The sequence below is a fragment of the Phymastichus coffea genome, unplaced genomic scaffold (genome assembly GCF_024137745.1).
Source record: "Phymastichus coffea isolate CEN01 unplaced genomic scaffold, Cenicafe_Pcof_1.1 PCOF00033, whole genome shotgun sequence".
NCBI classification, from domain to species: Eukaryota; Metazoa; Arthropoda; class Insecta; order Hymenoptera; family Eulophidae; genus Phymastichus; species Phymastichus coffea.
Window position 1 is genome coordinate 579,047 of NW_026706844.1, and position 15,130 is coordinate 594,176.

A 15,130-nucleotide genomic window follows, 5' to 3' on the forward strand; every position below is an offset into this window, starting at 1 on the left:
CATACACAATTACAGTCCAAGGAACAGGGAGTCAGCGGGCAATAAGCACTCGAATATGATTAAACGCGGATGCGTGTAAATTTTAATTAGCAACAAAGGAATACATATTATCAAAACGATCGATATAAACAAAGTTAATCGCAACGCAACAAACTCGCAATAGCTTGACAGTGAAGCGAACGGAACTGCTCACGCGCTACGCGGTTAAGGTCGCGCAAGCACTCGCTCTGTTGTGAGCTGTGCACAATGGCGACAGCGAACCGGCGCGCACCGTTCGAACGAGGAGGCGACAGCGCTTAACCTCGTCGAAGCAGGTAGCAGCAAAATCGCCTCGCAGGAGCCGGGTGTTCACGAACGGCAAACCGCACTTGTTCGGTTCAAGTACGACGAATATACAAAAGCGACAGCACACTCGCGGAGAGAGAGAACATGCCGGTATCAACTGTGGCCGCGGCGCAACGTGTACAAAAGAAAAAGGCGAGCGTAAACGCGCGGCTTAGTTAACGCAAAAAAGGGAGAGAGCGGTATAGAGAGAGAAGACAAGCGCTAGACCTGGTACTTACAGTATCGCCGCTTGCACGCTTAATCTAACCCGCGGACCAAGAGCGTTAAGTAGCGGACTCGCTTCTGTTGCGTATTCGCTCTTGTCGTCGATGAATTGGCGATGACGCTTCTCCCCTGATAGGAGCGGTGCTGATCGTCCGTAGTAGGCCTCTGCTTCAGCCCCGCTGTAGCGATATTCTCTGCTACCTTCTAACGCTAGTTCTTCGCGAAGAAAAGCCGGAAAACTTGTGGCGACTCGTGCGAGGAGTCTTAGCCGGTCGCTGATCGAAAGCCAACTGTATCAATTTTCGAAACTCTCTCTCTCTCCTCGCAAGGAAGCGTCTCTCCGCGAGGTCCGCGCCGCGAGTCGATATCGATTATCGTACGCCAGTCGCGTCGCTTACCAGTTCGCTGACGTCCGTAATGCTGTAACTATTCAAACGATATGATAATTTATAATGTTTATTAAATATATTAGTTATTGGCTTCTTGGGGAGAGAGAGACATAACGAATATACAAGCGATTCGTTATACTATTTTTTAAGAACATGTAGAATAAAATATATTTTTATCAATAAAAATATTTTGTTTCAATTGATGCAAAAAAATATTCTTTTATTTTTTTTTATTAAACCATCTAAAAAAAGCGAAATTCTTCGCTAACTCTGACGATGACAGCAGCAACAAGAGCAGCAGCAGCAGCAGTTCATCTATTTATAATAAATTTTGTATTTTTTATCAACAAAAAACAATTTATACAACATGGAATTTAGATGAAAAAAAATGTTTATTTATTGTAGTCGAGGTGGTGTATAATGATGACATTTGTACATATGATTATTAGTCCTTCTTTTCGTTATTGAACTGCTGATGGCCTTTTTGTCCAGGAAAATTATTAGTATTGCTTGAAAATTTGGAAATACTTTGTTTCCATGTCGATGATTCTTAGTAGATAAGCAATGTATGTTCTGGGACACAAAGGAGCCGACAAAGGATGCCGCCAATGTATAAGGGATATGTGTATGTTCTGGGACACAAAGAGGCCGCCCGATGAAGGTGTCGCGATAGTGACACCTTTTAATCGCGATAAGGTGAGACCCCATGCTGAGTGTTGCATTTGATGTTCGTTTGACAACTCCCGCGTGCCAGTGGGCCCCTTCGACAGTGACCCCCCACCCCCCACCCACAAAGGTTGTTAAGGTAGGATGCTGTAGAAGTCGGTAGGGTGTTTGGTAAACTATATGATGGTCTCTCTCTCTCTATCCCTCTCTCTCGCTCTCCTTCGATAGTAGGGCACTTATGCTGGCTGAGTGTGGACCCTCGGAGAGGGGGTAGCGTCTCTAGCTTGCTAGGCGCGTACACCATATAGTGCGGATGCTGTTCTATCTCTCTCTCGCTCTCCTTAGTAAGCTTATGCTGGCTGAGTGTGGGCCGTCAGAGAGGGGGTAGCGTCTCTAGCTTGCTAGACGCGTACGTCGTATAGTGTGGATGCCGTTCTCTCTTTCTCTCGCTCTCCTTCTATAGTAGGGCGCTTAGTAAGCTTATGCTAGCTGAGTGTGGGCCGTCGGAGAGGGGGTAGCGTCTCTAGCTTGCTAGGCGCAGCCACCACCCACCCACCCACCTCCTACCTTTCGTCTGACTACTCCCTCTTCAACCTACAGCGCCGAAACCGCTGCTTTCAGCGCCACCATAGTGCTTAAAAGCCGTGCTCGATTGGAAAAGAGCGCAGTCTTTCGAGACAGCCCGCTTCACTAGCTTTCTTAGCAGTGACAAGCAGTAGTAGTAGTAGTAGTAGTAGTACTAGTAGTAGTAGTAGTAGTATTACTAGTTATCCTACGTGCATTTTCATTACAATGGTTTCTATTTCTTATTTTGAAAATACAGTACGCGATTTATGGAAAGCCTATTACAACTCAGACGCTAATAAGGATGATTTTATTAGATGGAAAAATATAATAATTACCGCTTTGCATTCTCTTGAAGAATATATGTTACGGCCTAACTTAAGTAGAGCAATACGACAGAGACGTCAAACATGCGCTACTCATTTGAATTCAATCGAAATTAATTTAAATAATTCCATAAAAGTCGGAGGAAATGTTAATTCATTACGAGTCATTTCAAACTAAATTGAAGGGGACGGAGTTATTTGGCGTGAAATAAATTCAGCATTTGAAAAACGTATCATTACTGCATTCATAGCCAATCAAGAACATACAGATATAAAGTCATTTTTAAAAGCAGCAAATAAACTCTTACAACTACAAATACCAAAATATCTTTCAATTCATAATACTCTAAAAATAAATATAGAAATGTCAGCTCAATTTACCGTAATAAAAGATAATGTAGAGGACATTCAAGTAAAGTATTTCAACACCGAAAATGTTTCTATTTATAGAACGACAGATCTTAAATTATGGTTTACAGAAAATATTGAAGATATTATACTTAAAAATTTAGAAGAATTTCAAGAAAAAGATTCCGGTTGGGCATTAAAAACTATCATCGGTATTACTGTTAATATAAATAAATTTAATCCTTTCAAACATGGCTCATATATTCAACTACCAAAACAAATAGCAGATAAAAAAGCAATTATCAACGTTCAAAATACAGATAATGAATGTTTTAAATGGGCTGTGCTTGCTATTCTTCATCCAGCTAGATTTCATAGCGAAAGAGTTCAAAATTATATGCCCTTTGCGAATGAATTGAATTTCGATGATATAAACTTTCCTGTTGAGGTAAAGAATATTCCTAAATTTGATAAATTAAATAGTATTTCAATAAATCTATACATACTAAAAAAATACGGTTTTAAATTCGAAGTCTCACCATATTATATATCAATTTTAAAACAAGATAAGCATGTAAATCTTTTGTTAGTACAAAGCCATTATATTGATGAGAATGAAACAGAAAAATCTAATAGATCAAATAACAATGATAATTTCAAATTAAAATTCCACTATGTATGGATTAAAAACTTATCTGCTCTTGTTAGAAATCAAGTAACGCAACATACTGCACAAATTTATCTCTGTGAACGCTGTCTCCACTTTTTAATAATAAAGAAAAATTGAATATTCATGAGAAAGATTGTTCAAAATTAAATAAATATAGAGTTAATCTACCTAATTTTCCTCTTCTGAACTTTAATCATTATGATCAAAAAGAAATGGTTCCGTTTATTATCTATGCTGATTTAGAGTGCTTATTGAAACCATTAAATAATGGACGATCCTTCCAAGATAATGAAGCCTTTAGTGTGGGGCTTTATATAAAATGTAGTTATGATGATTCCAAATCAGTCTTTAAGATGTATAGAAAAAAACTGAATGAAGAACAATCACCCGCACAATGGATTATCAAACAATTTCAGATTTTGTTAGATGAAATGAATCAAATATATAAGAATGCAATAGAAATGAATTTTTCATGGCGTAATCAAATGGATTTCAAGATGAGCAAAATGTGTCATATTTGTAGAATTTTTTTTTAACATGATGAAACAAGAGTTAGAGATCATTGTCATTTGACGGGCCGATTTAGAGATGCTGTTCACGCATCCTGTAATTTAAATTATAAGAATCCTTATTTTATACCAGTCGTCTTCCATAACCTTACTGGATATGATTCTCAATTTATAATAAAAGAAATAGCTACTAGCTCTGATCTTGAGGGAAATGTGACTGTTTTAGCTGAAAACAAGGAAAGATATATAGCTTTCGCAAAATACGTGGACGGTAGTACGATAAATTTTCGATTTATTGATTCGTTTCATTTTATGCCATCATCTCTCGAAAAACTGTCTTCATATTTAACCAAACTAAATATCGTAGAGCATGAATTCAAGATAGATGAATATACAAAAACACAAATAGAATTATTGAAGAGAAAAGGCGTTTTTCCATATGAGTATGTTAACAGTTTTGAAAGATTAAAACAGATTCAATTACCACCTATCGAAGATTTTCATAGTTAATTGATAGATAGCAACATCTCTGAAGCTGACTATGAGCATGCTCAAAAAGTGTGCAATGCATTTGACATCATTGATTTAGGACAGTATTCTGATTTATATTTAAAAACTGACGTATTACTCTTGGCCGATATTTTTGAAAATTTTCGTAAAACTTGTATGGATGCGTATCAACTCGACCCAGCACACTATTATACTACTCCTGGATTAACATGGGATGCTATGTTAAAGTGTACAAAAATTGAGCTAGAACTTTTAACTGATATAGACATGGTTTTATTCATCCAAAAAGGTATTCGAGGAGGTATTAGTCAATGCTGTAATAGATACTCAAAAGCTAATAATCGATATATGGGCTCAGAATATAATGAAAAAGAACCTAGCAAGACTTTGATGTACTTTGACGTTAACAATTTATATGGATGGGTGATGACACAATCATTACCATATAAAAATATTAAGTGGGTCTCTAACATTCGATGAGCCTCATTTTTTCAATGTTTCCGATAATAATGAGGTTGGATATATTTTAGAAGTTGATCTAGAGTATCCAAAAGAACTACACGACGAACATAAGGATCTTCCACTTTGTCCTGAACACAACACACCACCTGGATCAAGACAAAAAATCTTTTAACAATACTGTATAATAAAGAACGGTATGTCATTCATTATAGAGCGCTAAAGCAGGCTATTAAATACGGACTCAAAATAAAACAAATACACAGAGCACTTCAGTTTAATCAAAAGCCGTGGCTTAAAACTTATGTAGATTTGAATACAGAAAAAAGAAAACAAGCTAAAAATGAATTTGAAAAGTTATTCTATAAACTCATTGTTAATGCAGTATACGGAAAGACTGGAGGATGAAAGGAAGTGAAAAGACGTCAAATTAATTAGTGGATGGGGTGGTAGATATGAAGCAGAAGCACGGATCTCACAACCCAACTTTCATAGTAGTTCAATCTTTGATGAAAATTTAGTAGCAATACAGTTATCATGGACGTCTATTAGTATTAAAAAACCAATATATATTGGACTTTGTGTGCTAGATCTCTCAAAAACATTAGTATATGGCTTCCACTATGGGTACATAAAAGAAAGACTAGCTCATAAAGCAAAATTACTTTATACTGATACAGATAGCCTCATGTATGAATTTCAAGATGTTGATATATATGAAATAATGAAAGAAGATATCAATAAATTTGATACATCAGATTACTCAGAAAATAATCAGTTTAATATGCCGTTAGTTAATAAAAAGGTTCTCGGTATTATGAAAGATGAATGCAATGGTAATATTATGAGAGAATTCATTGGACTTCGAAGTAAAATGTATAGTATACTAATAGAAAACCATCAAGCAATAAAGAAAGCAAAAGGCGTAAAAACACATACTGTCATAAAAACAATAGATCATGAAGATTTTCCAAACTGTTTATTGGATTTAGAAATTATTAGGCGTGAGCAATGTAATATATGAAGTGTATTAAATCGAGTAAGAACGGAAAAAGCGCCGAAAGTAGCATTAAGTCTATATGATGATGAACGTTGTATATTTGATAAAAATCCAGATACACTTCCGTGGGGTCGTTATGGAACTATTGAAACAACAAAGCTTAAAATCAGCAGTACGCTACAACGAAGAAAGAAGAAAATCATAGAAGTAGGGAAAATCCTCAAGATAATTTGTTAACAAGTAGTAGAGATGACTATAGAAAGCAATACCAAGAAAGTTGTAAGCTTCCTCAAACCTCCGATAGAAGTCGCTCAGAACAGAGTAGGAATAGTGGGGAGGAAGAAGGATAAGTTAGGAAAAGACTTAGGATAGAATAGCGATGGAGTGGGGGACAACGGTAGACATGGCGACTCAAGTCGAAGGAGTAGGGCAATGGAATCATACAAGAAGTTACTCAAGTAGAAATAAAACGAAAAGAGAGGGAAATGACGGTGGCTCGATTTCTCAGAAAGGAGATACTGGGTACAAAACGAAGAACACACCTCAGTCCATCGTAATTATTCAGCAGCAACTTGAAGCAGCAGCAGCAAGGATAGAATAGTGAGAGAGTGGGGAGTGAGCGAGCTATCAGACCGCTCACACCTCAGAACATTCAATTCCTGAAAAGCTTGAGACTAGAAGTCGTCGAAAATCGTGGAAGAAAATATTGTGCATATTAGTGTGTTGTATAAAACAACAACAACAACAACAACAACAACAACAACAACAATATGGAGGGAATTTTAGACATTCATTAAGCTGTCGCTTTCGATGAGTCTATAGCTCATTATGAAGTTCATGCGCATCAGCCTTATTCATTATCATATTTCAATAATAGCGATGAAATTCATTAGCAATTCAACATCAAGATTTATCTCTGCTTCCATCGCGCAGTATGGTTCATATTTGTGGTAGGTTGACCAAGCCGGACGGTACTACGCCAGTGGAAAACACTTTATTACTCAACAACGCCCTCTGTCATTTGTTCGAGGAAATACGATATGAAATAAATGCTATTGAAATTGATAAATTGAAAAATATAGGCTTAACAACTCTCATGAAAAATTGGCTTTCACTCAATCCACGTCAAAGCTCTATCGCTGAAAATGCCGGATGGAATGGTGATAACAATGAAGTTTTAATATGTAATGCTCTAGGTTTTTTTGATGTTACTATACCTCTTAGTATGTTGATGGGCTTTGCTGAAGATTATCGGAAAATTGTAGTCAATGTCAAGCATGAACTTATTCTCACAAGATCAAGAGATGATTTGAATGCTATTTTGTCTGCTCCAATAGGGAATCCTGCTGCTTCAGAAAAAACAAAAATTACTTTAACTAAGGTTGAATGGTTGATGCCATATGTGATGGTTGCAGACAAAGAAAAAATCAAATTACTTAATTAGATCGGACGACATCGTGCAATTACAATGAGTTATCGTACTTGGAATTGTATGAGTATCCAAAATTACCACGTACATCAAAGCATGATTGGAGTGTTAAGACTTCCAATCAATTGGAAAAGCCTCGCTTTGTTATTTTAGCTTTTCAAACTAAACGTAAAAGTTCGGCGAGTGTTAACTCTAGTAATTTTGATCATTGTAATATTAGTAATGTGAAGCTATTCCTCAATTCACAATGCTATCCGTATGGAAATCTCAATTTGAATATCAATCAAAATCGGTATGCTGTTCTCTACGATATGTATACTAATTTTCAAAACACTTATTATAGTAAAGAAAACGAGCCGTTACTCAATAAAAAAGATTTCATTAGTAAAGTGTCGTTAATAGTTATAGACTGCTCCAAACAAAATAAAACATTAAAAAGCGCCCCAGTCGATGTTCGCCTAGAATTTGAAACTCGAACCGATTTTCCTGAAGATACTGCAGCCTACTGCTTAATATTACACGATTGTATTGTTCAATATAATCCAATTAGTGGTGATGTTAAAAAATTAGTTTAAAATTAACAAGATATCAATTTACACGATACTTTTCAATAAAAAAAGAAAATAAAATGTATATATATTGTTAGAATTTAATACAAACTATCTATAATCATAGAGAGAGAGAAAGAGAGAGAGAGAGAGAGAGAAGCATCCACACTAAACGGTGTACGCACCTAGCAAGCTAGAGACGCTACCCCCTCTCCGAGGGCCCAAACTTAGCCAGCATAAGCTTACCATGCTCCCTACTATAGAAAGAGAATAAGAGAGACCATCATATAGCTTACTAAATACCCTACCAACTTCTACAGCATCCTACCTTACCAACATCTGTAGGTGAATGTTGGTGGGCGGAGTAAGTGAAGGGGGGGGGGGTACTTTGTCGGAGGGGCCACTGGTAGATCCTAAGTAAATCAATACATTATTGATTTTTTAATTTAGTTTATTTTATTACTCTTTTTTTATAAATTTTACAAAATTAAAATTACAGTTTTTTTTTTCTTTTTTAATATTAGTTTATTTATTTACAACTTATATGTTACATTTGGTTTACATTTCTTATTTTATTATTTGTGTCTCGTATCTAGTTTGTGTATTTGATTATGTATGTGTTTTGTGTGTGTATGTGTGTGCGTGAGTGCGCGCATGCGCGTGTGTGTGTTGTGTAAATATGTGCATTTGTAGTTGTGTCTGCAACTCTTGTGTCCCTGTCTTCTGCGCCTGTCTGTTCCTCTTTTCTTCTCATTTTTCTTCTGATTAATCTTCTCTTCCTTTTTTTCTCTCCAAGATCTGCCTTTTCCGCTCTTCTGTTTTTTTCTCTTTCTTGCATATTTTCCTTTCAGCTTTTCCTTTATTACTTTCTTTTGCCTTTCCTTTGCTTTTGCTCTCCTTCTTGCTAATCATTTCATCTATCATTCTCCTTATTAAGGCTTTGACACCTTTTTCTTGTTTCCTATTGCTCCCTCTGCCTTTCCTTTCCTCAACCTCACTTATTTTTCCTTGGTATCTTATGATTTGTCTTCTAGTTTACCTTTTTCTTTCTCTTCTTCGATTCTTCTTCTTTTCTATTTTACTCCATCCTCCAATACCTGCTTCCTTTCGCTTGTGTAGTTGCTATTACTTGTGTCTTGTGTGTGTGTGTGTGTGTGTGCATGTGTATGTTTATGTTTGCGCGTGTGTTCGTGTTTTGTGTGTATGTGTGTGTATGTATGTGTGTGTAGATGAGTCTGCGAGTCTTGCTTCTCTGTCTTCTGTTTCCGTCTCTCCTTAGGGTCTTGCAGCTTCGTCTTCTTGCTTTTCTTTTTCTTTCTTCTCTTCGTTTCTTCTTCTTTTTCATTTTATCTCCATCATCCACGCTATCTTTTCTTTGCTTCCTATTATTATTTTTTTCATTCTTGCCCTTCCTTTCTGCTTTCTTCACATTTTTCTACTTTGTTTTTATATTAATCGTACAGGAATCGGATCAGAAAATCCTAAAATTATTAGAGAGGTTAAAGAACACACGTTTTCCCCATCTGCATCCAATAAGATAATCGCACCGTAATTTTAAGCTTTGAGGACACACCTTATTCTTGCCCGAATCTGGGTAGGCATTCACATTTGCAATAGAGCGAAAAAATAATTTAAGGTTATGTTTTGATAACGACGTTTTCCTCACTGGAATCTGATCGAATTTTTCCTTTTTGGAATACGTATAACAAATCTTGTATTTTAACTGATGGATTAAATTTCTAAACGATAATCACGTAAGTACAACTTTATATTCATAATTCTGTAAATATCTACAAATAACATGTTTTTAACATATATAGAAATATACATATTAGGCTAGAAAATATGCAATATGCAAGAATCAAACTCAGACGATGTTAAACAAAAAAATAGGGATAGGAAACGACGGTACCGATTGATAAATAATGAGGTTAACATTCACATTACTCGTGCTAAAGTAGCTTTTAACTGTAAGTTATACGAAAATAATTAAAAAGTAGTCAATTGTAATTTAAATTTTGCACATAAAACGTTGATTTAATATCGTACACAGATGAACAAATTTTAAAAAAGGCTAGATGCGATAGACGACATCCAATCATTGACTCGACTTCAAAAAACTCCATTGATTCAGAAAATTTACTTAACGAACTGATTGAAAAGCAAAATAATGTAGATTCCTGCGATAAACAAAAAGATTTTGAACAAAAATTTGTTAACGAGGTAGAAAATTGCGAAGAAATTACTATCGACATTACAGAAAATGTTTTGATACCAAAAAAAAAAATTAACGAAGTACAAAAACTGAAAGAATGGGCAATCGAGCGAAACATAGATTATGTAGCACTGGATGAATTCTTATTAATATTGCGTGAAAGGTTAATTCCAGAATTACCCAAGACATCTAAAACATTTCTAAATTTAAATTTAAATTATGACATTAAAAAAATTGAAAATACTGACCGTGCAATGTCATACGTATATTTTGGGTTAGAAGGTAGTCTTTCAGATGTAATAAATCCAGAATTACATAAAAGTGGAATAATTTATCTACAATTTAATGTAGATGGTATGTCGTTATTCAAATCTAGTAATACGCAATTTTGGCCAATTTTAGTAAAAATATTTGATAATTTTGATACTTACCCGTGCAGAAATTCGTTAAAAAATCGGACTAGATTCTGATCCGATTTCCCCAGTACAGCCTAGAATCCGACAAGGAATCCCTGTTGGATTCGGGTTGGGAAACGTCCCACTTTTCACTAGGATTCGGACAGGGAAATCTAACTTGGATCGTATGAGAGAATCCTATATATATCCGACATTTTTTGAAAGAAAAAATACTAGAAAAAATGATATATTTAATATGGAAACAATATATTTTGTTATAAATTTGAGTTATGAACGAAATAATACTCGTATTATGAATATTTATTTGCTCATGACTGTTTATTACAAAATATATCGGTTGAACACAAAATATCTATCATTTCGATACAAATTATGGTAAATAATAAAAATGATATACTTTGTTATACTTTAGAAATATATTTAACTGCATTTTACAGTAAAAGTGATTTTTAGCACGCTAATCAATACTATCTTGAAGAGTCTCCTTTTTTGCTCGTCCACCCTAGTCTTTAGAGTTACTGAAAGCAGAGCTAAGAGAGCTGTTGAAAGTGGCTTCTGTTATAAGGTCTCCACGCGTGTCATGATGATTGCTTAGAATGACCACTAGAAAAAATAATACAAGATATTAATTGATGAGTATAAGTTACTGTATAAATAAAATTTATATCCTTACTCTTTAATAACTTGAAACAGATTGAGTCTTTGAAAACAAATTCTCGATCTAACATTTTTTTGAAAGCAGTAAATTGAAGGATTAATTTTTTTTCAAAAATTTTCTTTAAAATATTTGAACAGCTTTTGATTGGATTATTTCCAACTATATCAAGTTGTTGTTTTATATAAAATGACTGAAACAAACAAATTATAAATTTTAAATACAATTTTATACAATACATGGATAAATAGAAACTAAAATACAATAACAATTTTTGTCACTCACAAAATAATCTTGTAGAGAAGTGTCCTCTAGAATGTCACAAAATGTAAGCCAATCATCTGCTGTCGCTAAAGGTAACTTTAAATTATTTTGTTGCAAAGTTTCGTTTAACCTTTGAATATGTGAATCCAGCATCTTATTTTTCAATTCTGTTACATCACTTTGTAACTTTAAAACCAAGATTTTCAGTCCAGATATAGATTTCAGTATAACATTGGTTTCTGAAAGAAACATTTTATTAAAAATTGTAAAGTAAAACAAACCTTGTATATTATTATGTATTCAAGTTTACCTGAAGTAACTTGCAAAGTTGGTAAATCAAAAGTAGATGAAGAATTTCTTTGAGTAGTTCTGTAAGTTCTATTAGTCACTGCCTCGATAGTATTCAAAGCTTTCTCAGTATGCTCTATAAAGAATTCAATAGTAAGACATTATTTAATTGTTCGAAGCAATTACTCAAAATAACTTACTTATCAATTCATCTCCACTGAGATTGTCCAAACCATCTGTCGGAGACGTAGTTAAATCTATTGGAGGAGTGGAAATTGTTGGTTTTGGTGTCATAACCTGTGCTGTAGGTTTAGAAATTGTTGGTGTCGGTGTAACACTCTTTGCTTTAGATTGTACATGCTTGTTAATTCCTTTTTTTTTCACAACAACTTCTCTCTTTTTAGTAGAATTCTTTCGGAATGATAAAGTTTTATAATTGATTAGTAGAATGTATAACCTATTTATAAATTGATTCAGACAGTTTATATATTACCTTCCTTCCTTTGCGAACATTAGATTCTTCATCGTTACTTATTACAGATAAGCTAGCAGAGTCTTCAACCGAAGGAGTTGAAGTTGAACTACCATCACTCTCTTGTGCCAGAATATCCTCTATATTCTCATTCTTAAAGGCATTAGTTTCATCGTCAGCTTTTGATTGCTGATTTTCCATGTCAGTTATGAATCCATAGGCATCGCTTCTCATTTGTTTCAAACGAGATTCAGTCTTTTCATAATCATCTTAAAAAGAAAATTTTTAAATTAATATATTGCAAAAGCTAGACTTGGAGATACTTGATAATTGATAACTTACTTGCTCCTCCTTTCAACTTCACTTCCCATAGTTTCCATTTCTTATCAGGTTGTTTATTCAATCTAACAGACTCTTGAAATTTACTACAGACTTTCTGTGTATATGGAGGATCGGGGTAAGGGGCCATAAGTTTCTTGTTCACATGATAAAACTTGATCCAGTCTCTTGATAGTATATCCATATCGTTGCTTCCTTCTTCATTGTAACAGCCAACGAATTCACATATATAAAACTTATAGGAAGCAGTTGGACCTTTCATTCTATTATTTCCCTTATCTAAAAATATATATTATAATTATTAAACCATGCTACAATTGCATAATCATATCAATCATTACAATAAGAGTAATACGACAAAATTAAAACAAGTTTTCATTATTTAGTTGGAATATGTTAAAAGAAGCATGGCAGCAAGATATATATATGGTATATGATGAAATTACGTAAGATATACTATACCTTTGGAGAAAAAAACCGTGGTGTATTCTATACAGGCGAGTGAATGTTTAATCAATCGCTAACAGTCTAACTTCTTTTGGCACGTGTGCTTGGGCGCGAACTCTTATACAATCACATGGCGAAGCAGGTTAAAACGCGCCCAATTTTGTACATTCCATTGGGTAGAAGAGAGAGCGAGTGAAACAGGGGAATAGCTTTGTAAAACCAATGTTGCCGTTTTCAAGAATAACGCAGTGTTGCCAACTTTTCTATTTGAAATTTAATAAATTTCATTGGTTTCCTATAAAGTAAAACGAGGGTTAATCGAGAATTGGAAAAGTAAATTTGAAATTAGGACTTTATTAAAATAATTACATTTAGATATTATTCAGTATTCCATCGCAGTAACAATATTTATATAATATTACAAATATAAATATATTTTTGTAGTGTTTATTAATTGAATTAAATGTTAACAAATAATATGTTAACAAACAATAATTAACAAATAGATTTGATTAATAAAATATATAACATATTTAAAGAACATTTTTTTTTCTTAATGTAAAAATGGTAAAACATAAATTTTTTTCTTTTACTTGCAGATGTGTTGAGTGATAGGTATACAAGTTTAGATTGTATTCTCTTAGCAGAAGTTAATAATTTCCTTTTGGATGTTGATACTTGATAACAACCCAATTTAGTTGAATGCATTGGATACGTAAAAATAGGTCTCATTTTTTTAAGTATCGTACTAGATATTTTAATTTTTGTTTGTTCGCTGCATAAATAATACATCTTATTAACTTTTAAAATTTTACCAGTTTTAGTTAGGATATAGTTATTTGGATGCTTATCAGTAATTGTGTAGAGATTGCTTATTTTTAGTTGTTTAATATAAACGCAATTTTCTATTTCAATGCTTTTCAAAATAGTAAATTTGGCGGGAACAATTGGCTTATTATGAAAATTATTTTTCACTTGTAGTCGTCTACAGACTTGGGCAAGAGGTTTGTTTGAAGTACGAACATATTTACGCAATTTTCCTAAAGCGTTTTCAAATGGAAAAGCATTGATTTGACTTAAGTTGCAGTCCATATTTACTGCATCGTCAGCAACATGTTGCATCCCTGTTGAAAAAATCCAGCTGGAAATCCAGGCTGGATTTCCAACTGGATTTCCATCTGAAAATCCTGCTGGATCCACCTGGATTCCAGCTGGATTCCAGGTGGATATCCATGCTGGATTTCCAGCTGGATTCCAGGTGGATATCCATGCTGGATTTCCAGATGGATATCTATGCTGGATTTCCAGGTGGATTCCAGGTGGAGTTCCAGGCGGATATCGAGGTGGATTTCCAGGCGGATTGTCAGGTGGATTTCCAGGTGGATTTCCAGTTGGATTTCTAGGTGGATTTCCAGGTGGATTTCCAGGTTGAAATCTGGGTCGATTGCAAATGGATTTCCAGGTGGATTTTCATGTGGATTTCTAGGCGGATTGTTAGGTGGATTTCCAGGTTGAAATCTGAGTTCTCAAAGAAATATATCCAGACCATTGCCAGATCACTAAATTTATCATAAAATTAAAAATTACGAAGTCAATGAATTCAGTATTTATATCCAATACATATTGGGTACACATGATATATAATTACAATGATCAATATTTAAATAAACGCAAATTTTATCGATATTTTTTGTTTCTGTGATATCAATATCAGAGTTGATTTCCATAACTTGTTTGATGCAATGTAATTCATCACTTGCTAAATAATTATCGATTACCATAATCTTTTTGTATGTTGTATATTCTTTTCCATCGTCCATGTTCACAAGAAATTGTTGTATTTGTATGTAATTTCCATTTTTTAACATTGCAAATGAGTTATCTGATCGATATAATATTTTTTCACATGACTTATACGCACATTCATCTTTAACTATTTTTTTATATGCTCTGACTTTTTCTGGACAAAGTTGAAACTTAGAAATATATTTTTTAGGAACAGTTCTTCCAAAATATCTGTAAGTAAACTTGACAGTTTTCTCAATGAAACCATGTTCTAAATATCTA

At 34.1% G+C, this 15,130-nt stretch overlaps 1 protein-coding gene across 1 annotated transcript; it reads right to left on the minus strand.

Moving 5' to 3' along the window:
* Nucleotides 1-10,959: 10,959 nt before the first annotated feature.
* On the minus strand, nucleotides 10,960-13,280 carry LOC131663327 (uncharacterized). The gene is made up of 8 exons (XM_058933685.1): nucleotides 13,079-13,280; nucleotides 12,620-12,895; nucleotides 12,299-12,546; nucleotides 12,006-12,216; nucleotides 11,828-11,941; nucleotides 11,539-11,756; nucleotides 11,272-11,446; nucleotides 10,960-11,201 (listed from the first exon to the last, which is right to left on the minus strand). The coding sequence occupies exons 2-8, from the start codon at nucleotides 12,876-12,878 to the stop codon at nucleotides 11,101-11,103; spliced, it is 1,326 nt and encodes a 441-aa protein (XP_058789668.1). The 5' UTR covers nucleotides 12,879-12,895; nucleotides 13,079-13,280; the 3' UTR covers nucleotides 10,960-11,100.
* Nucleotides 13,281-15,130: the final 1,850 nt, after the last annotated feature.

What these genes read in the sequence shown, in the direction of transcription:
- LOC131663327 (XM_058933685.1), bottom strand. Translation starts at nt 12,878, where the DNA reads ATGAAAGGTCCAACTGCTTCCTATAAGTTTTATATATGTGAATTCGTT. An exon ending in AACTTTGCAAGTTACTTCAG is followed by an intron (nt 11,757 to 11,827) that starts GTAAACTTGAAT and finishes TGTTTCTTTCAG; the next exon opens with AAACCAATGTTATACTGAAA. An exon ending in CTGTTTCAAGTTATTAAAGA is followed by an intron (nt 11,202 to 11,271) that starts GTAAGGATATAA and finishes TATTTTTTCTAG; the next exon opens with TGGTCATTCTAAGCAATCAT.